This window comes from Cryptococcus neoformans, chromosome 8 (assembly GCF_000149385.1).
Source record: "Cryptococcus neoformans var. neoformans B-3501A chromosome 8, whole genome shotgun sequence".
Lineage (NCBI taxonomy): Eukaryota > Fungi > Basidiomycota > Tremellomycetes > Tremellales > Cryptococcaceae > Cryptococcus > Cryptococcus deneoformans.
In genome coordinates, this window is record NC_009184.1 from 1,127,529 (window position 1) to 1,153,573 (window position 26,045).

At 48.2% G+C, this 26,045-nt stretch overlaps 6 protein-coding genes and 1 non-coding gene across 7 annotated transcripts in view; 5 read left to right on the plus strand and 2 right to left on the minus strand.

The window, feature by feature from the left end:
* Nucleotides 1-468: 468 nt before the first annotated feature.
* Nucleotides 469-4,047, plus strand: CNBH4080 (hypothetical protein; the record flags this gene model as incomplete). The annotated part of the gene is made up of 10 exons (XM_768863.1): nt 469-776; nt 839-925; nt 993-1,687; nt 1,747-1,863; nt 1,943-2,559; nt 2,644-2,739; nt 2,816-2,904; nt 3,007-3,561; nt 3,674-3,896; nt 3,967-4,047. 10 exons carry the CDS (start codon nt 469-471, stop codon nt 4,045-4,047), a joined length of 2,868 nt encoding a protein of 955 aa, XP_773956.1.
* An 833-nt stretch (nt 4,048-4,880) lies between these two features.
* Nucleotides 4,881-9,963, minus strand: CNBH4090 (hypothetical protein; the record flags this gene model as incomplete). The annotated part of the gene is made up of 11 exons (XM_768864.1): nt 4,881-5,434; nt 5,490-5,573; nt 5,625-5,844; nt 5,896-6,323; nt 6,372-6,753; nt 6,819-6,992; nt 7,051-7,614; nt 7,660-8,794; nt 8,839-8,977; nt 9,027-9,585; nt 9,643-9,963. 11 exons carry the CDS (start codon nt 9,961-9,963, stop codon nt 4,881-4,883), a joined length of 4,560 nt encoding a protein of 1,519 aa, XP_773957.1.
* Nucleotides 9,964-11,194: 1,231 nt separating this feature from the next.
* CNBH4100 (hypothetical protein) lies at nt 11,195-14,841 on the plus strand (the record flags this gene model as incomplete). Its single annotated transcript, XM_768865.1, has 6 exons — nt 11,195-11,784; nt 11,840-12,830; nt 12,909-14,224; nt 14,288-14,482; nt 14,566-14,700; nt 14,760-14,841. The coding sequence occupies 6 exons, from the start codon at nt 11,195-11,197 to the stop codon at nt 14,839-14,841; spliced, it is 3,309 nt and encodes a 1,102-aa protein (XP_773958.1).
* A 404-nt stretch (nt 14,842-15,245) lies between these two features.
* On the plus strand, nt 15,246-15,325 carry CNBHt070. Its single transcript is given in 2 exon segments — nt 15,246-15,283; nt 15,290-15,325. It is a non-coding gene; the product is annotated as a tRNA-Gly (tRNA).
* A 302-nt stretch (nt 15,326-15,627) lies between these two features.
* Nucleotides 15,628-18,262, plus strand: CNBH4110 (hypothetical protein; the record flags this gene model as incomplete). The annotated part of the gene is made up of 10 exons (XM_768866.1): nt 15,628-15,764; nt 15,808-15,873; nt 15,940-16,188; nt 16,237-16,480; nt 16,530-16,736; nt 16,786-17,173; nt 17,235-17,633; nt 17,718-17,843; nt 17,938-17,963; nt 18,044-18,262. The coding sequence occupies 10 exons, from the start codon at nt 15,628-15,630 to the stop codon at nt 18,260-18,262; spliced, it is 2,061 nt and encodes a 686-aa protein (XP_773959.1).
* A 3,628-nt stretch (nt 18,263-21,890) lies between these two features.
* Nucleotides 21,891-24,941, minus strand: CNBH4120 (hypothetical protein; the record flags this gene model as incomplete). Its single annotated transcript, XM_768867.1, has 3 exons — nt 21,891-23,341; nt 23,401-24,545; nt 24,880-24,941. The coding sequence occupies 3 exons, from the start codon at nt 24,939-24,941 to the stop codon at nt 21,891-21,893; spliced, it is 2,658 nt and encodes an 885-aa protein (XP_773960.1).
* Nucleotides 24,942-25,163: 222 nt separating this feature from the next.
* CNBH4130 (hypothetical protein) overlaps nt 25,164-26,045 on the plus strand; it is a gene marked incomplete at both ends in the record, with an annotated part of 1,736 nt that continues 854 nt past the window's right edge. The window contains 3 exons of the mRNA XM_768868.1: nt 25,164-25,204; nt 25,274-25,960; nt 26,005-26,045. The exon at nt 26,005-26,045 is cut by the window's right edge and continues 301 nt beyond it. Of these exons, the coding sequence (XP_773961.1) occupies nt 25,164-25,204; nt 25,274-25,960; nt 26,005-26,045 (769 nt within the window). The remainder of the gene's footprint in view (nt 25,205-25,273; nt 25,961-26,004) is intronic.

Genomic DNA, 26,045 nt, shown 5'->3' on the forward strand with positions numbered 1-26,045 from the left:
TCCAGTCTGCTGTTCTGGTCTGGTCATTTTTTTCGAGGTGCTGTAAAACCATTGTGGTTCACCAGCATAACTCGAGACGAAAACCATAATCACAAAATCACGTTTTGGCATTTCCATTGCCTTACGACGTCTATGCAACACAGGATCACAAAGATCCATATATGATGGCATTGGTATATATCAAAGTTGAGCGGCTGTTGCATTATTTATTTATGGTTATCTCGCTTTTCCGGCGGCGGGCATTACTCACCAGCAGCTTCGGTGACGACCAATTATTGCTCAAATTACAAAAATAATGACGTGGAAGATTTTGGGTTCGTTATGATCACATCTCCGGATTCGCTCGTTTCTCCCGTTGTCGAGCTTCCCCCCCATCTCAACCTTATAATTTATACTTGATAATCAAACTGCATAATCCATCCAACGAACAAAGCCACCATAAGCAGCAACCGATCCAAACCCAAAGCAATGTCAGACCCACCTACTCCACTAACCCTTCCGCCAACTCTGCCTTACCCCATCACACTTACTCGGCTGGTCGCCAGGCCGGGAGACAAGATCAAGCGAGGTTCGAGATTGCTTGAATATACTTTCATGTCATCCGATCTAAAGGAAAAAGTTGCTAAACGTCGGTTACAAGGAGGAGGAATGGGGGAAATAGAGAACGAAAAGGAGAAGGATGACCTGAGTGGGACGTGGGAGAGTTTGATTGACGGTGATGTTGTAGAATGGAAAGGCGCGAAACCGGGGATGATTGTTGAGCGAAATCAAGCTAGGTTTGTGATTACCGCACAGAAAATGGGACATGGAGACGACCCATAACTGACTGCCCGTATAGTCAAATAATAGTGACGGTGCAACAGGCTTGTTCGCATCCTGTCCAGTTGCATGGTTTGTGTGGTGTTTGTGGAGCTGATTTAACCGAGTACGTCCCTTGTCTCCTTCTCCGATTTCGAATTTACGAGGAAGAATATTGATGGCGTTCACTCCAGGGATGATTATCTATCCAGACCGGTATCGAACCAAACTCAAGCTGGACCTTCCAGATACCCCGGCGGATTCGAAATCGCGCACGACGCAATGGGCGTGACGGTATCCAAGAATGAAGCCCAGCGATTAGAAAACCTCACCCGAGATGCGCTTCTTTCGACTCGGCGGTTATCGTTGATTGTGGATCTTGATCAGACCATTATTCATACGACTGTGGATCCTACTGTTGCCGAGTGGATGGATGAGATTCACCGTGAAGAGATGAAGGATGCTCAGGAGAAGGCCAACGTTCCTACCGAAGAAGTGAAAGGCAAAGGGGAGGAGACGACGACTCCACCGGGATCCCCTGGCCCTGGTGCTTTGGGTATAACAGTCGAATCACCAAAAGAAAAGAACCCAAACGCAGAAGCTTTAAGGGACGTAGCCAAGTTTCAAATCGCCGACGATTTGCCCCCGGGATATGTCAAGCTCAAGACCAAAACGACAAAGGGGCAAAACCCTCCAGAGTCGGAAGGGAGATGGTACTTTACCAAACCTCGACCGGGTCTGCAAAGGTTTTTGGATGAAATGTGTCAGCTATATGAGATGCATGTGTACACTATGGGTACGAGGACGTACGCGGATGCGATCGTCAAGGTTATTGATCCTGACGGCAAGATATTTGGAGGAAGGATTTTGAGTAGGGATGAGAGTGGAAGTAAGTTCTTTCTCTCGCGTTGTTTCGCTTGCATCTACTTTGCGCTAATAGGATACAAGGCTTCAGTTCGAAGAATTTGAAGAGGCTGTTCCCTACAGACACGAGTATGGTGGTCGTTATCGATGATAGGTCTGATGTCTGGGGCGACTGTCCCAACCTAGTAAAGGTTGTCCCTTGTACGTCATGCCTATTTCCACTTTTTGGCTATGTATATGTCCGCTAATGTAATCTGCCATTGTTTGATTTGTTTGACAGATGATTTTTTCTTGGGGATAGGTGATATCAATTCATCTTTCCTTCCGACTAACAAGTCCACACCTCCCCCATCCGCCGCCACGACCGCCGCTACGACCGCTGCTGCCGCCTCTTCTTCCTCTGCGCCATTGTCTCCGTCTCTGTCTACGTCTCCATCCCCTCCCCCAACTTTGCCCCCCTCACCGCCCTCCGCTTCGTCTAACGCCTCCACACCGCCGCCAGTAACTCCATCCGAGGTATCAGCAGACCTCGAGCCGATTGAACGGGTCGAACCGGTTGAGCCTACAAGAGAAGAAGAGTTGATGATGCAAGCGAAACTGTTGGACCAGCTTAGCACAAGTCGTCCTTTGGCGAGATTACAGGAAGAGTTGGAAAAGGAGGATTCCGAGGATGATGAATCTGGAGAGGGGCAAGGTGGAGAGGCTGCTGTTGCGGCTGAGGCTGAAACGGGAATGAAGAAAGTGACAGGGAAAGAGGAGGAGAAGGAGAAGGAACACGAGGAAAAGGCGGTGGCAAGTGTGAGAGACGACTCTCGAAAAGAACGGTCAAAATCCCCAAACAAGCATAGAAAGCCGTTATTGAATCCCAACGACTACGAACTTGTCCGGGTGGCGAATGTAAGTGATTTAATTCACCCATTATCTGGAACGGGAACAAAACACGGAAAAAAGATACTGATTGGCTGAATGACAACTCGATAGATATTGCAAGAGATTCATAGTCGGTTTTATAAAGCTTTTGATGCGATTGACGGATGGGATCCAAAAAAGGCTTTACCCATGAGCTGTGATGTCGAGGTGCGTCCGAATTTATTCATTTAATATGAGTGTTGGAGTTGGTGTAGTAAAAAGGCTCATGGAACCTCCAACGCAGTTTATTATACCTGAGATGAAAGCCGAGGTTCTGGATGGGTGTAATTTGGTTTTCTCGGGTATGATTCCTCGCGAAGCTAATCCTTCAACGTAAGCTTTATATCCTTTTTTCTTTTTTTCCGGAATCTACTTTCTAACTGATTCATTTTCGTTTCCATTTCCCTCTTTTCTTCCTCGGTATGATGTTTTCAGTACTGCAATCTGGCAAACAGCCGAATCTTTCGGAGCACTAATAACCCCTTCCCTGACACCCCGCACGACGCACCTCGTGACCGCTTTGTTGAATACGGAGAAAACTTGGAGAGCAGGGAAGATGGAGGGTGTGAAGGTTGTTTGGGCAGAGTGGTTTTGGGATAGTGTGGCCCTGTGGGAGAGACAGGATGAAGAGAAATATATTGCGGGCAAGAAGGAGGGGACGGGTGATGCGGGGAAGGGAGTTGGGCCGGAAGGGGAAGCTGGAAACAGCGATAATCACAAGGACTTGAAGGAAGAAGACGAGGATGGAGAAGAGCATGAAGATATGAATGATGATACTCAGGTGGGTCAAGGGTGGGACGAAGAAGCCGAACGGGAGTGGGAAGAATTTATGGCAGGAGAGGATGATTGGTCGGATGGAGAAGGGAGTGTAGGGAGTAGGAAGAGCGTGAAGGGTGAGAGTGCCCCCTCTACGCCGAGTAAGAAGCGAGTGAGGTATGCGGATGAAGAATTATTACCCCTGGAGGAGTTTAAAGATCCGTCACCTACTGCGTAAGTCCCTTGTTGCTTTATTGCTTGTCTTCGTTCAGGATCCTGCCGGATCTTGGTATGGTTATGCGCAAAATTGGGAATTGACTAATGTCTGACTTTATGGTATGTACAGGTCATCGGATGCTCCACCGAGTAAGAGGCATAAAGCATACCTTATTGAAGATACGACATCTGGGGAAGAACGGTCTGAGGAGAGCCGATCTCAGCACAAGGACCATTGGACGTATGAGGCGGATGTTGAGAAGCATGACGAAAAGGCTGGTGATGAGGATGATGGTCGGAGTGTGGCAGAAAGCATGGAGGGTGCCGAGGGCGATGACGAATTTGCTCTATTGGTAAGCGTATTAAGTCGAAAGAAAAAAGCCTTGGAACTGTTTCGCTGATCATTTTGTCTGGCTTCAATAGCTTATGGACAGTTTAGCAAACGATGATGCCGATGGAGATGAAAATAGGGATGGAGATAGCGTTGTGGCGGGTGAGAAGTAATCTTCTTGAGTCTTTTATCATCAATTTGTCGTTGTACTGGTACTAGTTTGACACCCAAGGATATTTCATCATGGCATTAGCATTTGTATTTTATGCATAATGTTGTCGGGGGTACTCTCGAATGAGTCTTTCATGAATGGAACAAGCCAGATAAGGATCATTTGGTGAGTAAGTCACGTGGCGCGGAGTCTTCTACATAGCAATGTAGTAACATCTCGCCAGCATTCCTTCACTCAACAAGGCATTGAAAAGTAATTACTCTGTGTGGACAAGATGATTGGCGGATTGTAGGTTTCAGAAGATAGACTCTTCGCCGTGATTAAGTTATCATTATTTAACAAGCTGGAAAGCGCTTAACAGCCTTTGTTCTCAAGTTCGTCTTTCAGGCAAGGAGGGGACAGTACTATATCTTAAACTTTTTTGCACAAGCTGACTGACACATTCCTCACAATTATCACTCACCTCGATGCCCTACATTGGTCCGGGTCTGCGATTCTTCGCTATTCTAGGTTTTGATGAGCTTTATGCATGGGGAATCGTACCAATCGTATACTATGTGGAATGTATCACCACTAACGACCAAGGATAAATGATGCTACAAAAACAGAGGAATGAGACAAGTGAAGGAAAAGGCCCAGAGGGTTGACAAAACAGCCTCGTACACGGTAATGACATTCTCCTTTTCCATCCTTCGATAGTGATGTCAGTCACGTCCACCCGATGCTCAATATGTAAAATTTCAAATCAAATCAAAGTAATGAAGGCGAACTATCGCCTATCAAGATGCTGTATCGTATGCTAAGTGTTTATAAAAGGCGTTAAATTAATAAGGGTTACCGAGAGGATCTGGCTGAGTGCCCGGCAGGTGCAGTCTGGTAGTGCGTCATGACAGGCCTTTGAGGATGAGAATGAGAAGCAGGTGGGAATTTGAGGAACTGAACATGGCTGTCATCGCTGACGAAAACAACCTGAGGCCTTGCGAATCGGTTCATAAGGGGTGGCGGGTGGGGTGCAGGCATACCGTAGCCCATTGGCGTTTGCTGAGGGTGACGTACTCCGGCACTAGGTGCTTGATTTATGCGGTGAGGAGGATATGCGCCGTTAGAGGTTTGTCGAGGTTGTTGGGGATGACCAGGATAAGATACGTTGGGATAAGCAGGATACCCTGGCATATTGGGAGGACGGGCATAAGGGGGAGTCCCGAGAGTGGGCGGAGCGTACATCATGCGATTCGGTGGTAAAGGGGCATTGACTCGTGAAGGAGGAGTGTCGGCGAAGAGGCATTGGATATTGTTCCCAGGGATGATCTGGACCAGATGGCCAGTTTCAACGTGATGCACTTCAATGAACGTCGGTTCAAACGCAATGACATATGGATATTGCAATGCTATTTTTCGTTAGTTCATCTGTTTCGGCAATCGCTCAGTATGGTAAGACTTTACCAAAAGATGTGGGAATGCCCTCCCAAACAATCGCCCATTTAGGCCTTGACCGCCATCCGTTCTTGTTTACATAGAACGCAAATTCTGCTTCCATCAGCATCTTGCAAAATATCTGGGGCTACCATATAGACTCACCGTCGTAGCACAGCAAGAAATCCTCTTCGATTCTGTAAATTGCAATCGGTCTGACGTTATCCCTCTTTAACACAAAGTCCAGCGATCCATCTGACGGATCGAGCAAACCCTGCATATCAAGTGTCTCTAGGTCGACAATCTCGAACCCCTTGGTGCAGCCGACACAGAGCTTCGTCTTCAGGAAATGGACAGAGCTGGATTCCGTAGGAATATAGAATTCCTAGATGAAGTGTCAGAATCTGCGAATCAGGAACATGAAATGATGACTAACCTTGAAAAGCTTCAATGCGTCGTCTTTGCCATTGAGCCTTTTCATAAACCCCGCTTGTGTCTTTTTCCGATTTTGACTCAGATCCACAGGTTCCATCACTTTAATTGTACTGCTCAACGTTGAGCTCTTGACGATCGCAACCAAAGTCTTGCCGAGGCATACACCCGATTTGATAAAGCTTGTGTGCGATGAAATGCGTTTCCCTCGCTTGAGAGCGGCATTGGGATCGGAAGGGTCAAGACTGTCAAGTGGGAAGGTAGTGACACATCTCTCGTGAAGGACAATGAGGAGTTGGAACTCTTCGATAACATCGACTTGAGTGACGTCGATAAGGTTAATGACTTTTACTGGTTCGCGGAGCTTTTCATCGCGCAAGTTGGCGAAGTAAACACCTTCATCTGTACCGAAGATCATCCTATTCCCTTGATCTTCCCAATCATCAGCATACATCATTCACAACAACGAAAAGAACTCACCATAAGGACTAGAACAGTTCACTTTCCTCACACCGCTCAAAATTCCTTCAGTGATAGTTTCGCTAACGAAAACCGTACTCTTCTCCCTCAACAACCCTTGTTGCTTATCTATATTCTCCAACCACTTTTTCCTCCCAATATGAGTGTCAACCCATAGCTGCATCGAATAGCCTTTTTTGCCGAGGTGAAGGATCGTAATCGAAAAACCGTGTTTTGATTCTGGCTTCGGAGGGGCTGTTATAGAGTTATTCTGGGAAGAGTGGTTGGTTTTTGAGTTGGGGTGACGTGTGATGAGTCGGGAACGCCCATGGCCATATGACAATTTGCCAGAGTTGTATTGTTCATCTGGAGTGACGAGGACAAGTAACTCGAGAGGAATTGGCTATTCCACGCAGAAGTTGTTAGCTTCATGTTTTGCAGCATTTTATTTGACAAAAAAGGGCTCACTCGGCGATAAACCTTGTACTGCTCACTCTTGTTTACCCATTTGGGCTTGACAAGCAAAAACGCATGGTCAAATAAAAAGCCCAGTAAATCTGCAATCTCTTCTCGATTGCCACCTCTTCTCTTCAACGGACCCTTGTGCACTAACTGCCGATTCTTGTCTCGCAGTCGCAGATCCTATAAGAACGTATCAACGTCAAGATTTGCTCATAATCTTTCTCACTTCGAGACTTACAATCCTTTCATTTGGCCTGAACACCAGCTGTTGCTCGATTTGCGCCAATTCAAATATATTCTCACTCTTCCCACTCTCCGCGTTCACTTTCGTCAAGAACCCTCTAATCATCTTGATCACCTCTGGCAAATCCTCCTTATCCGGATGATCGTCAGGAGTATATTTGAGGACAGCTTCCAGTAAGAGAGGATAACGACCCAGACGTGTAGTGGGTTTTGTCAAGTAACCGTTCAACTCCAACTTTCTTGACTCTGGTTTTCTTTCTGTATCGTCCACAAACTTTTGGAAAACTGGGTTCGCGCCTTTTTCCTTCTCGAATTCATACTTGCCGAAAAGTTGATGGGCACCATAGGTGACAAACGGTTCGAAGAGTGGGACACGTTCGAGAAAGATGTCGCCAATACGTGACACGACTGGTTCCTTTTTCTGGCGCTTCGTGAGACGTTCGGCGAGGACATGGTTTACGGAGAGGACGTCGTGGACATTCCAAAATACTTGTCGGACAAAGTCGTCTCGGCGCTTGGCATCGATGACTTCTTGCGTCCGTAGCGGTTTGACCCATGACTATATGTCGTTAGCACTTGGTAATTACCTATAAGGTCTACTCACATCTCGAAGATACTCCAGATCCCTGACAAAGTCCCTCTCCGTGTAGATAACTTCGTTGATGGCTTCCTGCCTCTTCTTCTCTTTATCATCCACACTATCCAAGATCTCTTGCGAAACAGAATGAATCCACAGAGTGCCAGTCTCCTTGACATCCACTAAACTCTCACGACTGAGCTTCCTATTCAACCCAGGCTCCGGCTTCATGTTTAGCCTCTTCATCTGCTCTAGTCTTCTGGGACAATTGATAGAATAACAAAGACTGTCGCGCGAACATGTGGGGGAGTAACAGTCTGTAAGAAGGGTGAATACACCCACTGGGAGAGTATCTTCGCTGTCCAAGCCATCTGGCGAGTCGGAGTCGAGGAAAGGCATGGTCGAAGATCGAGATGGGGTCATAGATACTGGTGTAGATTCAGTATGCATTGAAGAGGAAGAATCTGCAGGCCTTGCAGCTGTCAAAGCTTTCAATCCACCACCCAAGCCCATCGCCGTACTTGACGCTCCACTCCCGTTCCTCGTCAATCTCCCTTCCGAAACTGGGCTTTCCCCATTGCCGTTTGTGTCCGTAAAGGGTGCAGCGAGCCTGTCTTTAAATCGGTACACCTCTTTAGGGTTATCCCTCAATCGGTGGTCGTATGTCACATCATGAAAGAACTTTTGGGCGTCAAGGCTTCGACCGAGCAGCAGAGCCAAATTTCGATCAGACGTCTTGATGAGCTCTGCGATCAGTGTCACAGCAGCTTGGCCGGAGAAGGAATCTTTGTACGTGATACCATCTTTGGTGAGGTCGGCAAGAGGGATGTATGATTTGAACGCAGCAGAGACCATTGAAAGGATAGCTGGGTATAAGGAAGGAAGAGGGGCGCGTGTCTGACTCTGAGCTTGAGGGTTACTCAGTCTAGCAGCGGGGTTGGAGAGTGGACGAATGATTTCACGAGAAGAGCCAGAGAATGATGTCGATCGATTCTCGTAGCCTCGTCTGGCGCCAGGTGGCAGACTTTCGGTCGTGTGGAGTGCCAACGGGAGAGAAACGGTCGAATCGGTAGATGCTCGGGGATGGAAGGACATGTCCACCGTAGGAGTAGTAGGTGAAGATGCCGTATCGTAGGTAGGTGAAGCAGCCGGCGAGCGCGATCTACCCAAGTCAGCAAGGACGGGACCAAATATGAAGCAACTCACGCAAGGCCCGCCTTTGTGGCATTATCGCCGCTTAAAATGGATGAATCCGAAGCCATGCGCTTGTGCATTGACGCCCGCCCTATGTCTGACAACGTCCCATGGCCATGCAGAGATTTTGGTGGAAGAACAGGATTACGGCCTGTCAATTTCGGTCAGAGCGTATCATATGACAAACTTAAGCCACTCACCATCATCAGGACTGACACTGATACCTGTCACATCCTCCATCCAATTTTCCCCGGGATTACTTTCAAACGCCAATTGGCCCATTTTCCCAATATAATCCGGCGTTGCTGACCTTTCTTTCGACGTTTCTGCCAACGACGGTGACTGCGAAGTCGGTTTGTGAAACGAAGTGATAGATGTACTCGTGGGGATTCGAGAGGTTGCCGAGTTGGTAGTAGAAAAAGAAGTAACAGAGGACGAGGGATCGAATGGTGTCCCGATATTCTGCGTAGCTTGCGTTGGAATAGCAGGAGAAGCAGTCGAAGGTCTAGGGAAGGCGACACTGGATGTCGGGTACCCCTGGGAGGCCTGGTACGCCTGGGCAGGCGTCATCGCACCAGCTGGGAAAGCTTGAGTAGGCCCAGAAGGCAACCTTGGCATTGGTGTAGGAAACGCTGTTGGCGGCAGACGCACTGTAGGTTGAGGTGGTGATAGTTCAGGATTCGGCGAATACACGGATGGAGAAGAAGCGGCAGAATACGATGAAGGTGCTAATGATGAGCGGCGCCGTCCTTCATTGTCCTACAAGTTGCCGCAAGAGTTGTCAGCGACAGCATACAAGCAGACCAAACGACATACGTTTGGCAGGTACTCAACGCCATCATACGGGTCCGGTCTCCGTGTAGGAACAGGTCGGTACATGGGGTATGTCGGTTGTCGTTGCGGCGGAACTTGAGGTTGTGGTGGAGGCGGGGGAACTTGAGATTGTGGTGGAGGCGTGGGATGATACGGCATTGTCGGTGGGTAGTTTGGTTGTGCCGGGTTGACATACTGCTGTTGTGATGATTGGGTTGCGAGATGATGACCACGTGCAGGCCGCCCAAAGATATTTTCAAATACTTGGTTACGGACATTTGGATTGTCGTTGGATTGCTTCTGGCGTGGACCTGACGGGGGCATGTTTATTCACTTGATAAAAGAAATGGAAAATGGAAAGAGAGGATAGATAGAGAATTCGTCGTCAGTTGGCTTAGAAGAAACACGGCTCGCGTCGTCCCACCGCGGAAACTTACGTAAGTCTAGCTTAGGCATTTACATGGAAGAAATATAGGCAATGTCTATAACATATGTATGTATGCATGGTCAGTCGAGGGCAAAATTGATATGCATATCTCTATGGGCCCTTCCCATCTATGTATTTTTCAGCATTGTTACGTCTGTCTGGGTGACTTTGCTGATGAGTTTATAGGGCTTGAAGGAATAATTAAAAAAACCGCAGCGTCGGCTATGGCCGCCATGAAAGGTCTACCGCCGGTCGGAAATATCCAAACACTCTTTTCCTCTTGTTTCTTCTCCGGTATGAGGTTGACCAGCAGTCGTTGGTGAGGTGCTAGTCTGCGACAGCCAGGACAGACAGTGGGGTTTGCACATAGCGCAAAGGCTAGAGGATGTAACCACATTCCTTCGTTTGAGCATCCAAAACTCGGTAATCTAATTACGTAAAGTAGGACTTGGACATCCAAAATGCTGAATTGAATATTGCGGCGCTTCGTTCCGTCGTGACTTTCACTATCGATTTCTTCATTCTATGACGCCCGAGCAATAGTTCAAAAGCTTTGACTGGAAGAACAACATAAAATGGAAGTGGTAGCATACACAGAGGGAAATAATACTGGTTTCAATAACAAAATATCCTACCTGTCCAACCGCTCATCGTTGAAACCATTTGGACAACTTTTATCAATCTCCGAGAGTAACCGAAGGGGAAGCAATTTGTCCACACTTCTGATCCATATGTTCTGCTCAAGAGTTGTCAAGTGTTCGAACATCAGGTCCCAAGAAGCACGCTCCATCTGAGTGATCTTTGAACTTGTCATAAATGCCAGTAGTAATTCAACGTGTTTTCTTCCTGCTTACTACTTGTAAGATAGGTACCTCCTAGTAGGCAATCGTCGGGAACTTATTGCTGGTGAAATACACATAATTCCGTCTGTCGTTGTCAGCTAACCTCAATCGGGACGACCACCAACCTTTAGTCAAAGACTAGGGTCCAATCCCTCCTTACCGTCAGTAGTTCAATGATAACTATTACGTAATCACACTTTAACATTCAAAGCTGTTGATTTCGCGCGACGATTCCGTCCTATTTCTGCCCTATCGGTTTCTTAACAAAAATTATAACACATTCGCCATGTCTGGCCGCCCCTTCAAAAGAGAATCCTGGAGGCCTACCAAGAGACCTCCAACATTCGCGGCGGCCGCCCAGCAACCTCCGTTGAGCAGCGCTAATGCTCTTCCTGCAAGAACATGGGGAGGCACACCGGTACCGACAGCTCCGAAACGGTTTGAACGAGATCCGTCTTCGAATGTGAAAGAGGAAGCACATTTATCTAGATGGGATGATAAAGGATCTAACGATGGCAAGTGGGACCAGCGGGATTGGGATCAGCGGGACGATAGGTCAAGATATGGTAACAGTGGTAATGGAAAACGGCGACAATCACCTTCAAGGCAACCCGACTCTACGCGAGATGAGCGGTTTTCTTCCGCTCGGCGTTCATATTCCCCCCCTGTCCCTGCTCCTTCCCCTGCGAACCCGTCCAACTACCCTGCTACACGGCGACCATTACCACCTGCTCAACCGCCTGCCAGTCATCACCATACTCGCGCACGTCGGCCGTCACCGGATTACGGCACATCGGGACCTGCGGCCAAGAAACGGAAAGGTGGTGCAAGAAAAAGAGACAGTCCTGATTACGGAGTTGGATCGAGGGAGGATGCGTCAGTTCTATATCCGTGATTTGGTTATTTGATGAGTGTGCTGACGGATTTGCAGGGCATCGTCGTATCGCCGCTCGCCTAGTCCTTTGTCGAATCGCTCACGTTCTCGTACCCGTTCCCGATCACGCTCACCTGCGCCTTCCCACCATTCTCAATCCAATTCTTATTCCCTTCCCAAGACACAGACTCATACATACACTCCATCACAATCACATCGGAAAAGATCACCGTCGCCCTCAATGAGCGATCGGCAATCAAGCTCTGGTAGATGGAGTAAACGCGACAGGTATAATAATCACCAGTACGGAAAGTATGACAAGGACGATCGAAATGGAAAATTTGACAGCAGGGATAATGGATGGGAGAACGAGGGCAATCGGAACTGGAGGGATCGAGATACTGATCGGGATGGGCATCGCCGGGATCGTGGTATGGGAGATAGAGGGGGGAGACGAGATAAAGATTGGCGGCAGGATAAAGGATATGTGTATGATCGGAGAGACAGAGAAAGAGATAGAGATCGAGAAAGGGACAGAGATCGAGACAGAGACAGAGGTAGCGGCTGGCAAGCTTCGCGGCGCGACCGAGATTACCCCCCAATAGGTCCAAGAGGATATACGTCGTCTGCATCGCAATTGCGACACGATTATCAGACTGCTCCTTCACCGCCACATTCTGCCCATGTCCAAGCCCCGCCACCTCCCAGCGACTTTTACGACCGACGAAGAGATTCACCCGACTCATACGGCCACCAAAACCACAGTCATGGACAGAGACAAGGGCGCAGTCCTATACAGGATAGAGAATACCCATCTCGTTCAAATTTCGTCACGAACGCCAACGCGAATAGCATTTTAGGTACTTCTACGACGAGGAAGTGGGGCGAGAGTGGAAGGTACCTTTATGAGCAGTCGTACCAACCTCCATCGACTGTTTCGAGAGCTACTTCTGTCTCGCGGGACTATTCACCCTCCCCTCAGCACAGCTATGCTCTGCCGGCCGCCACGTCCGATACCGTTCCACTTCCCGTCCATCCGCCTGCACCGGTATATCCTCCCCAACCGATGTCCTTCGCTGAATACATACCTAAAGCTGATGACCCTATCTCGGTTCCTCGCCCACAGCTTGAATCTTCATTCCAGTCTTTACCTGATACCGCTGGGCCAACAGCTGAGTTGCAGACTCGGACATCGCCTGTTAAAATATCTTTTGGTCAGCCAAGTGGTGGGGCGGTAAAAAAGGGGTGGAAATCGATTTCCCCGAAGAAGAAGGCAAGGGTCAGTCTGTTCGATGAAGATGAAGAAGAAATACAAGGGGCAAAAGGGGAAAAGGAGGATAAAAAGGAGGTGATGCCAGAGAAAGAGCAAGATATCATGGGAGAAGCGCTTCCACATCCCGATACACTCATACACCGGCTCACACTCGCCTCAACGCGGTATACAACCCTTCTTACTTCCCTCTCTGCCCCTCTTCGCGCAGCATTTGACTCATTTTCCACTCTTCCCTCTTCCCCACCGCCCCCTCCTATCGACCTTTTCTTGGACGAATATCTAGGGAGGAAAGCGAGAGATGATGAGGTGAAAAGAGTAGAAGAGGTTTGGGATGCGAAGAAGGAGTGGGAGAGGGAGGAAGAAATGGGGAGAAGGTACCTCGAGGAGGTTGGAAAAGGCGGAAGGGTAGAAGGGGTTAACGTAGCGCCGGCGGAGCCTGGGGGTGCCAGAGTGTCCCCCGCGGCTGTTGTTGTTGCTCCAAAACCTGAGCCTGAACTTGCACCGATACCCGTTTCAGGAACTGAACTCCAAGCTCCTGCACCCGGAGCAGAACCTCACCCACAGACGCAAAAAGTCCCAATCCCCTTACCACCAGCAGCCACGTTAGTCTATCAGAAGCTCGCGGCCGTTGGCGAAGGCACGTACGGCAAAGTCTACAAAGCCCTTTCCCTCATCACCCACCAACCGGTCGCTCTCAAGAGGATTCGTATGGAGAACGAGAAGGATGGGTTCCCTGTTACAGCGATGCGGGAGATCAAGCTGTTGCAGATGTTACAGCATGAAAACGTGCTTAGGCTTGTGGAAATGGTCGTGGAGAGAGGTGGGGTTTATATGGTGCTTGAGTACATGGAGTTTGACTTGACTGGCCTTTTGGCGCACCCCGAAATCAAGTTCTCTCCGGCGAATATCAAATCACTTTCGCATCAGATGCTTTCTGGTCTATCATATCTTCACCGTCAATCGATCCTCCATCGTGATATGAAAGGCTCCAATATCCTCGTCAACTCGAGAGGGGAGCTAAAGCTGGCAGACTTTGGGCTGGCAAGGGTTTATGCAAAGAAACGCAGAGAGGATTATACTAATAGGGTTATCACTCTTTGGTATCGAAGTCCAGAATTGCTTATGGGCGAGACAATATATGGCCCAGAAGTTGATATGTGGTCTGCCGGGTATGTCACCTGTTCTCCATCATTCCTTTCTTTTTCGCTGATGTTCATTACCCTATCTCCCAGATGTATCATTCTCGAGCTGTATACTACGAAACCTATCTTCCAAGGTTCCGATGAACTCAACCAACTCGAAGTTATATATGCCCTCTTGGGTACTCCAACAGAAGCCGAATGGCCGTCAGTCAAAGAACTGCCATGGTATGAGTTGGTAAAGCCTAAAGAGGAAATTGGGAGTAAATTTAGGACAAGTTTTGCAAAGTAAGTATTCCTTTCAGCATCTGCCACCCATGGATTGTCCGTTTCTGCAAGCAGACTGGAAGCAGTGTTGACCATGATAAAAGGTGGCTTTCGCCAGCTGCTCTCGACCTCGTTGAAGGCCTTTTATTTTACGACCCTTCCCAACGTCTTTTAGCCGATTCTGCTCTACAAACAGATTACTTCCTCATGGAGGAACCTAAAATGGAGAAACCCACCCAGTATGTTCCCTTTTAACCTCACCATCGTCAATCATTTCGAAACTAATTTATGTAATTAGGCTCGAAGGGATGGGTGAACACCATGAGATGAGTGCAAAGGCCGAAAGAAAAAGAAGAAGAATGGAAGAAGGAGGAGAATGAAGAAGAGTAAAATTCTTTTTTGCTTCAGTCTAAGAGTGGTTTCTTCGAGAAGCAACCAGCATAAAAAACTGGGAAAAAGTCTGGAAAAGTCAGTGACTACCGCCTGCGCTTTGTTGCAAAGTGGTGTAAGGACGTTTGATATCTGGCATTCAGAAGAGAAGAGGAGTAATTAATGTATTTATAGTAGCGATATACATATCTGCATGGCATCATCTTATTTACCACTGAGTTAACTCAAAAGCGCCTTAGTATGTGTTTTTATTATGTATAAGTCAAACACGTACATCATCTATCCAGCAGTCCAAGATAGAGACCGTTTGAAACTAAGAAAAATATAACAGTCAGATTATTTTATGCTTATATGGGTGATTATATTAAAAATAACATTTGAGCTTTCACTTTATGCGCTAATCGTCTAGTGGTTAGGATGGCTCCCTTCCATAAGTTCAAGGAGTCGACCGGCGTTCGAATCGCCGTTGGCGCACATTCTTTTTGTTTCTTGTACCTTGTATTGTACAGATTTTTTAATTCTTTGTACTTCTGTATGTATGCAGAAGAGGGCATTCATAATCATCGCTCAATCTGTCAGCAACCACCCTTTGCCGGCCTGCACAACTGTCATCTTTACATAACGAACATCCTTCAGAAAGTGGAAGTGGAGGCGAAGAGTGGAGGTGACGTTGGAGTGACCGAAGTCCGTCAAGTGTTCGAATAGCCTTTCAACTCTGTCTTCCATGCTTTATCCTGGCGATCGTCCTGTGTCTGATAGTCTATCTGCCATTCAAAATGCCGCGCCATGTTATTCGCCCACTCCCAAAGGCATTCCAGCCCCACCGGGAATCGCATTCACACAACGACAGGAACATGTGGGAGACTCTCGATCGTGTCCAGGTACTTGGAGACAACCAACAAGGTCACCATGGGTGGGTTTCATGGTGAGGAATCATATGCGCTAACGAGCGATAGGTGTGTGAATGCGTTAAGCTGGAGTGATGACGGACAGACGCTGCTTTCGGGATCGGACGACAGGAGGTAAGTTCTTTTCGTCCCCAAGACAGTCGGTCCCAAGACAATCAGATCAATTGAGCAAGCTATTAGAATATGTATCTGGCAACCTGATACTACATCACACTTCTCCCCTTCACCTCATCCGCTCAAACTCTCAGAAACCATATCCACGGGACACCGCGCAAATATATTCTCGGCTAAATTTCTTCCATACGCGAACACACCCCGTATTGTCAGCGTGGCTGGAGATCGGGATGTCAGAGTGTATGACGTTGAGAGCCTCGGAAGGCGCATGGGAGAATCGGGCGACTGGGAGCTGGATGGTGTTTCAGGAGAAGGGTAGGTTTCTTTGGCAGCGCTGAAATCAGAACTAATCATGCTTTACAGAGTAACCCTCCTCAAATGCCATAAAAACCGGGTGAAACGAATAGCTACGGAGAACTCGCCTTCCCTTTTCCTGACCGTATCAGAGGACGGTACGGTCCGCCAACATGATCTTCGTCGACCTCATTCCTGCAGCTCTGAATGTCCCGAAGCGCTTTTCCAAGCGCCCAGAGGAGTGGATCTATATAGTTTGAGCGTGAGCACAGTGACTCCTCATATCTTTGCTGTGGCTGGAACATCGCCTTATGTAAATCACTTTACTTTACCTCGCTGGTTAATGCTGACAACACAGCCAGGCTTACATATGTGACCGCCGAATGCTCCCCCGCCAAACTCCCTCCTGGGGTCCATACATTAAATCCGCCGGGGACGTTTACTGTGTGCGAAAGCTCGGTCTCCCGGATGAAGAATGGGAAACTGTATCACCAAGAGGCAGAAGGCGGTTATTTGATGGGGAAAGACATGTCAGCTGTGTGAAGATGAGTGGCGAGAATGCTGACGAGGTATGTCATTTCAGTGTAATTTGCGGCATAGATGCTGATCGAAAGTCAGGTGGCTGTCAACTTTATGAAGCACTCAACAGCCCTTTTCTCAATACATGACTCCCCCTCTTCTCCTTCCGCTCGCTCTCCTTCAGCTTCATCCGTTATAGCCCCCGAGATATCATCCGGGCGCTCTCGCCGCTCGAAATCCCATGACCCCACTGGTGTATTACCGCAGAGTGGTGCAGGGGAAGGCGTTGAGAACACAGATGAACCAGTTTCAAGGGAGAGAAGGATGTCAACAAGAAATATCAGTGATAGTGGAAGGGGTCGTGATGGACGTCAAATTTCAACGGACGGGGAGAGTGTGAGCGGCCGCATTGAGGACCTGGCATCCCTTTTGGAACGTCAGATAGCAGAAGAGGAGAGAGAGGAAGAAGAGGATAGCGATGAAGGTGGTAAGTTCAGCATCTCCACCTTTCTTCACTATATAAGTCAACTTGACCACTTGGGACTCAGCAGATTTCGCTCATCTACGAGGCCTTGCGCAAGGCTTTCAACATGATTCCGGAGAGTATAATATTGTCGGCCCTGTGCGTAGTTTGGAAGAGCGTGGGGATGGGATGGACTATCTCATGTCAGACGACTATTTGGATTTGGTAAGAAATGGAGATGAGAACGGTCCTCAGAATGAAGATGACGATGGACATGAAGATGAAAATGAGGATGAGGATGAGGACGAGGACGATGAGGATGAAGCCATGTTTGACGATGATGAGTTCTTTGACTCGCCAATATTTGGCTTCCCCTTTGGCGGGCACTCAAGTACAGCACCTCGCGAAGCGTATGATAACGTCGAAATCATTCACCCAAGACGGATGTTCAAGGGCGCGAGAAACGTGGAGACTGTCAAGGACTGTACGTTCCCTTCTTCTTTACAATCATGCTCATGGTTTAGTTATCACGGGGCGTAAGCTAATTAAACGTGTGCGGGGTGATCAGGTAATTTTTTGGGAACAAAATCAGACAAGATCGCATCGGGTTCTGATGATGGGTATTTCTTTGTATGGGACAAAGAATCGGGCCGGCTTGAAGGAATCTGGGAGGGTGATGGGTCAGTTGTGAATGGTAGGACATTTTTCAGCCATCGAGCATTGTAGGAGAGCTGATGGGGTTGCAAACCTAGTAATGGAACAACATCCAACTTTACCGTTGATCGCAGTAAGCGGTATCGACAGTACAGTCAAAGTAAGCCTCCTTGTCGATACCCTGATGTTCCATGGACCCCCATGGCTGACAGCCTGTTTCCTTCCATTTTTTTATCGCAGATGTTTTCCCCTATCCACAACCGCCCAGCCCCATCCATCTCTTTCAATCGTTCTCACTTGGCATCTACCATTGTCGATCGGAACACGCGCCCTCCAAGGTTCGTTAGTGGCTCCATCTTTGAGTCGGCGGCGTTGTTGCAGCTTCTGGAAAGCAGGGGAGTGACAGTGGCTAATTTGGAGGACGAAGCAGATGGGGAGAGGGAATGTACGACGCAGTGAGGTCAGTCAGTATGCGCGGATCTGGGAGAATTGAGGGACGGAAGGATTTTACTGTGAGGCAGCTGTGATAGCGTGTAAAGGCCAGGACGTCGTGTATATAAGTGTTTCATTATGTATGACCAATGCAGTAATAAACTTATTGGAAGAGGGGATGGGATAGAATATTGGAAGATCACTTGTGACGCCATAGCCTTTGAATAATGAACGGATATAATTTTTAATTGCCCCATGCTCCGGGATGCTAGGTGGTGCAACCTTGGGAAAGTATTTCACATTATTTTTTCAGCCACGTTGGCAGGCTGAGTGTCTGCTTCCGCAAACTATGACTTGCACGAAGCCGTGATGTATTTCGAGAGGCAATGGTTTATCAAGACAGATCCGCTGTCTCGACTTTATCTTGAACGCGTGACAGATGTAATTGCATGTTGTCATCCAGTAAAGGTACAGTTATGCAAACAAGGAAATCCCATGCTGCTCATCTCACGAGATAAAGCTCATCAAAGGGAATGATCTCACCGTCTGGCGCTTTCGTGTCCAAATCCAGAAATTCACGAACCCGAAACATCTCTCCCCTAATTATCTCCCTCCTCGCCTCATCATCATCACTATCATCATCGGCGGTATGCATGATCTCTGCGCAATCGAAATCGATCAGACTCCACGTTCCATCAGGACGACGGAGCCAGTGACGAGGATCCACATCGCCGTGGATGACGTGATGCGCGTGGGGTTGTTGTATAGGTCGAGTATCGCTGATCTAGAGCCCAATGTGGATGGATTGGATAGGTAGTACAGACGTTAGCGGCTTGAGAAAGAAGAATATGTTTACTTTTTGCGAGTTTAACTCACTTATCACTGTCGACATGATTTGACATATCTTTACGGTCCAACTCGTCATATGCAGTCTTTCCGACATCCTCCAATAACATCATCCATATTTCCCTCTCCACATCCCAAGGACACTGGAGTTTCAGCGTATTTCCCCATAGTCCAAAGCAGATGGGCACTACGGTGCCTTGCAAGTCTTTCAGAGCTGTGTTGTAAAGATGAGCCTCCTTGAAGACAGCTTCACGGGCAAGGGATTCGGTGAATCGGCGGTTCCTGATAGGGAAGAGTGAAGGGGATGTCAGTTTTGCGATTATGCTGCGCGATGTGATAGCAGTCGAAAAAGATGTGGGGAATTCGATTGGTGGCACGGAAAGCATCCCACACGCGACCATAGCCGATGGACTTGTCCAGAGTAATTTTCCCATGCGTGGTAGGAGATCGGATCCCAGAAAACCTAAGAGTATCCTGGAGAAAGCGGCTGTCAAAAGTTTTGACAGACGTTGGGGGCAGGGGCCCATAAAGTGAACCTTGTTGGAGTGGTCGCAGGGGAGAGTGAGGACTGATGTATGCGGATTGCAATTGGACTTCAAGGGCAAAGGATATGTCGAGTGTGAATCGGTCAGCCTATTCATCGAGGTCAGCAGATTTTTTCCTTTTTTTGAAGTGTCGAGGAATGTCGGATACAGGGCACCTACTGTGAAAGATGGAAGTTCTGGGGCTATTTGCCGAGCCTTTAATCTCTTTGAAAACCGTCTGCATTTAGTTATACCATTGAACTCCTTATTCTCAGCTGGGAAAGCGGGTGACAGGGGACGGGAGGGAGCAGTGAGCAAAGCAGGGTCTGACGGCTGATCGTAAGAAAAGGCCACCCAGAAACCGACAGGAGTCTCAATAAGGTGTCGAGGTGCATGAATAGGCTAAAGATCATCCGGTGGTGCCCCAAGATTGACCAGGCCACGGTTACCCAAAAGAGGTGATAATACGAAATTGAACACTCGAGGATTTGGAGAATCATCAAGAATCATATCGACTGACCGTCGGCAGACAAAATAGTAACTGCCATCTGTAATCAAGGAAGCCCACGCTCCACGGCTGTGCATGACATCAACGATCTGTAGAGAAGTGAGTGGTTGAGTAATGTGTAGCTCTGGTGGTACTTACCTCAGTCCACAGGGTTCGCAACCTCTCCATTTCGATATCGTTCAGATCTGGGAATTCGCCACCATCCACCAAGGTCACGCCAGTTTCTTTCACTGAGATGTTAAAGCCGTCTTGTTTTGCCTTCCTGATTAAAGCTTTTGCCATAGCCATCAACTCAGAGCTCATAACTTTGAGCATCTTCATAGATTGAGGGATATGTTGCTCGATCGTGTTTACAATTCCTTCACATAGAATTGCGTCGGGATGGGCATGCGAATGCAGTTCCAGAAATGCCCACTGTATAAACTCGTACCCGGTATCGTCTACCAACTGTCGTCGGAGGATTCCATTGACCCAGTCGAGAGGGTAAAGATCGATGAATAGTTTCACGTCGTCTTCCGAGCGTATTCTGGGTGGGTCAGGAGCGGCCCTGGAGATTGCGAACTGGGGCGGTTCATAAAAGGATATGTTGGAGAGATGATGTGACAGTTTCGCTAAATAATTCGCATCATAGGAGAATGAAATTCTCTGTGCACGCCAAGCCTGGATATGGGCCGGCGAGACACTGGTTTGAGAGGAAGAGGGAAGGGAGGAGCTTTTCGCTGAGGATCGGGCAGCAACAAGGGGCCGGCGATCAAGTATGCCAGGGATTCTGGAGGGTAGGGGGAGCAATCTGGAGAGTAAGACATTGACATTATGACGGAATAATGAGAGGATTCAAGATGTGTTTGTATCAACTTTCAATTCTATCAAGCGACTCTCCTTACAAACTCTCCCTCTCGCGTCCCGATCATTCTGGTCGTTTTAGACATGCGGATAAAGAAATGCCGCAGCACGATGTACTCGTAATAGAAATAAGCGCGCTGAGGCTCGGATTCAGACGCGGTTGGGTAGTTAGTATAATGTTCTTCCAATCCGGAGGCGAGGGAATACGTGGCGGTGGAAGAACGGGCGAAGGGCGATCCGCAAGGTCGAGCGAAGCAAAACGATGAGACAGGTGCATACTCAGGTAATCTTTCATCATAAGAAAATTGCACACTCTGCACTTTGTCATAGCGGCAGCTTTCTGGGTCATTGTGCTGAGATACCGGTGGGTCATGTCAAACGCGATCAAGAAGGAGGCTGGGAACTTTGTGATCCGTCAAAATATCCGGAGTATATGGATGGGGGACATGCTGGGGAGTAGAGCGTTGAAAGACTGGTCGTCGACATGTTATCGCCAGGATTAGACATAATAATGACGGGGAATAGTATCAAAGACTGGTTTAAGATCAACCAACGAACGCAACAACCTAGGATGCAGCAGTTGTGAAGACCTCGAGAGAATTACGTAGAATCACTACGAGCGAATACTGTATACCTGTACTTGTACAACCACATATTTTCACCTAGTCCGCCTTCCTCTTCCTGGTTATCTTACGAGATGGGACGGAAGGACACTGTTTGGAGGGGGATGAATTTTTAGTGGAGGATCGGGCAAGCACGAGGCTTTGGCGATCGAAGTGTCAGGGATTCTGGAGGATATGGGGCCAAGCCGCGAGGTAATAAAGGGCTGACATGTGTTCTCCGATGATGGAATAGTGAGTAAGCTTTCATGATGAAGTTTATAGTTGGATGGAAAACCTGCGCCAATTTGATTCCCCGGTGGACAAGTACATAATTACTCTTCTTCCCCCATCGACAGCTCGTCCCCGCCCCCATACTCTGCTTCCACTTCATCAATAACCTCTTCCTTACCTAGCATCATGTCCCAGTCCACCATATCATCATCTTCTTCCATCATGTGCGTCACCAAATTCTGTCTCCAGCTTTTTCCCTCCACCAACCCATTCCGTTTCTTTTCCAGGTGTTGTTCAATCCCCAACTCTTTCACCAGTCCTTCCGCCTCAGCTCGCATCCAGAACGCTTCATCTACTCTCACTTTCGTGTTCCCATGCTCCCACGCTGATCGCACAAGATTGACAGCAAAATTATGGTTGATCCTGACGATCGTCCTCAACATTCTATCCCACCAAATCCCTTCCAATTCTCTTATTTTTACAAGCTCACACCACCTCGCCCATCCTTCGCCGAACCCCAACCCATCAGGTCTCGTCACCAACGCATGCACCACCTCAAACCACACAATGGTTGACAGCTTTCCTTTCCCACCACGCGGGAAGAGTGACATTGCCGTTTCGATGATCTCATATCGCTCTTCATTATTGAGTGATGTCGTCTTTGCAGCAGGACGGAGGAATGCGAGCCAAAGATCGTATTCCCTCTCCCTCTTCCGGCCGTAGAGATCTTCATCTCGAGCCTTGGAGAGAATGTACAATCCAGCTTCTAGCTCCACTTTGGTCGCAGGCCGACAGTGAGACCATTTCGTCAAGAGTCCAGTCAGGATTCGGGTCCATTTATTTATCCCCGGAATAGGATGGGTAGGCGTAAGGCTATGCGAGAGAATAGTGTCGACTGCCGGTTGGATGGGGAGACCGGCATTGAGTTGTATAGAGAGCAGAGGGCCGAGAGTAGAGGTTTCGATGGGTGTACCCGTTTGAGCAACCAGTTTGAGAATGCGAGCGCAGAATGTGAATGACTTGTTTGCCGTGTAATTACGAGTGGCTAAAAGGCGGATGAATGCGGATACGGCAGGGGTGAAATCATGCTGTTCCGCAGAAGGGTTGTGAGGAAACATTTTAAACACGTCGAGCGTTTGCTTGATGTCGTTTCGAGCCATGAAACTTTCGACAAACGCTGCACGCGTTTGCCTGCCTATTTTCGATAGATGTCCAGCCTTTGCCATATCGTACAGCTTGTCCACTTCGCCTTTCAGCTGCGCCTCTTTCCTGCCCAGAATATCCAACGTCCTTACCCTCCGACTGAACGCTAGATCCTCCATGTGCCACCCGTTCTGCGCGAGTCGTCGCCAGTATTCATCCGCCCAATATCGGGCGTTTTGGCGAGTTTGGAGAGGGAGGTGAAGACGAGTGGAGATGATGGCCATATGGACCATGGCGAGGGAGAGGATCGTTGAATCGGGACGGAGATTGCGTAACGGCAGGTCGGTGTCGATCATCGAGACGATACGATCTACGTCGTTGCGATGTTCGAATGCTCGAAGGAACTGGTCTGCAATGTGTTGTTTTATCAGCTCATGTTCAGAGGTTAAGCGAGCAGAACACACTTACGCCAGACAATGGCAGGAAGAGGAATATGTTTTGACGATTGAAAGTGCGCTGAATGATCTCCTAGATTCCTGACCTTTACAAAAGCATCTGGACCGACTGTCGCTTCCAACACTTGTTGATAAAGTTTGTTTAATGCTCCAAATGTCTTGGCTCGACCATGAATGGTTATACGATGTACAAAGGCATTGGGGTGGTAACATTGTAATGCGAGAATGAGTTTATCGACATTCTGCCGAAATTGAGAGTATAGGTCGTGTTGTTTGTTACTAACATTGGCGCGGGAGAGGGAGCGATGGATAGGAGCAAAATTGAACTTGGAATTGGGACGAAGGTCGGCTGTGGCGTCGAGCATACCGAAAAGAGCAGCTTCATCGCACTGATCAAGCAAGGTAAGAGCCGCAATGTTGACCATCATAAGTGACCTCAGACCTTCCCCTTCCAATCTCGCAGCAAGACGTTTCTCTCTATCCCACGAAAGCAAATCATTCGCATCTTTTCCTTGCAATTCTCTCATCTTGACTTTGCATGTGTTGAACGCATTCACAACGTCACCTGGTCGACCGATTTCGAGCAGGCGGAGGAGGATGAAGAAGAAACCGGAGATATGGTCCCGAGCGGCTGACTCGATTGACATGTTAAGAAGAAGACCATACTTCTCTGGAGAGATGGCTGCTAGCTTATTCAAATTGGGAGATCCGCGACGATGGAGGATGTCGGCAATGAATTCGGAGATGTATTTGAACGTTATTGAGTCAAATCGGGATATTGCGCCGAGATCGACAAGATGTGACCATATAAATATGACACGGTCGAGATTATATTCCTTCATGGCGATTGATAGCTCTTCGAGTTGAGCTGTGATGGGGTAATCAGGGGGTGGGCGGAGGAGGATGACATCGTTCTCGATAACATCCATTCTTCGTAGAGTGATAGGTTTTTTTGAAGGAGGGTGTTGGGATTTGGGGGTGGGTTTGAAGCTGGAAGGTTTGCGCCTTGACTTTTGTGAAGTAGTAGAAGAAGAAGAACGGGAAGAGCTAGCTGGCATAGGGCTGCGAGAGGAAAAGAGGGCTATACGATGGAGCCATGATGTTGGCCCTGGACCTGCGACAGCCATAGCTACCGGTCGCATCGCTAATCGTAGTGGACTACATGGTTAATTAGCTCTGTACTTGAAATAAATATTGTACATCATGTCTGTCGACGGATAAAAGTAGTAGTCACTATGGAGAACAGCGAAACATGGAGTCAGTTCAAACTCACGCCAAATTAGTTCGAGTGTAGAGGGCTCAAACCCAGCTGAGATGATTAAACCCCGAAAAACAATAAATCTTCTTTCCAAAAGTTTGCGATGACATAGCAGCGCCGCAAATGAGTATGAAGTGTCGATTATAGGTAAAGTAGAAAAGCAAAGATGTCAACAAAAACACAACGAAGAGGCCAACGAATTCGAAGGGAACAAAAGATAATCATATGTATTACGTAAAATAAGAGACTGTACCGGAACGCTGGATCGTGGCAATAGTCCGCTTCAGTCCAAGCATGCAACTTTTTGACCTCATGAAGAAGTTGATAGGCCTCTTGAGATAGTGAAGAGTGACTTTTGAATTTTCTCCCTCGGCTTGCAGGTGGCGTTCGATATGCTAAAATGAAACTGGGTGAGTATATTACGTAAGCACAGTACCCCAGGCGTGAATGCTTTTTCCTCGAACAGAACAAACAAACATTGAATTTTCCCATTTGCTTGGTTAGTCAAACAGTCCTTTATGCTTGAAGAAAATACATCTAGCAACCTCCCTGGAGACGTGTAAGTTGTGCCCCCGCTTGATCCATGGTCGTGTCCCGCACCACGACTGTCTCACTAACCAATGCACAGCTCCAACCCATTTATAACCAAACCAAATTCTCCCAAGAAATCCAGAGGAAATAGTTCCACCTCTGACTCTACCCTAGCGTCCCTTCGCCAGGGTATGGGCCGGATGGACATCTCTTCCAAGGGTTCCTCAATCCCTTACACCATTGACGTCCGAGAGCGGAAAGACTCCAAAGATACTCGCCGAGAACTTGACCGTTTCGTGCCTGCCCGTCCTGCGTCCCTCTCGCACAATTCTCATTCCAGCTCTACTTTACCGACATTAGCTATCGATAGTGCTGGGCATACCCCTGATACCTCTGTCGATCATTCCTTATCCCAGGACCAATCGACACTCTCACTTCAAGCATCTCTCGGTCTCAACTCTAACCGCCGAATCCTGTCCTTCCAATCCGCCCCACCACTCGCGTCCCACGCTACTTCCCATCTCGATGCCCAGCGAAACTACCTTCTTCAATCATCCGCCTCGGCCAACCGGGGCACTGGATCCCACTCGGGTAAAGATACCAAGAAGCGAGCACCGCCGTACATGCCGGAGAGAGTGCTTGATGCGCCAGGATTTGAGGATGATTATTACTTGGATTTGATTGATTGGAGCTGCGCCAATAGGGTGGCGATTGGGTTGGGGGATATGGGCTATGTGTGGGATGCGGAGACGGGGAGTGTGAGTGCTTTGGGAAGTGGTGCCGAGTGAGTTCTATCTCATCGATAAGGATAATGCTGATAAGGTTCAGAGAGGATACGAATAAAGTTACATCCGTATCATGGTCCAACG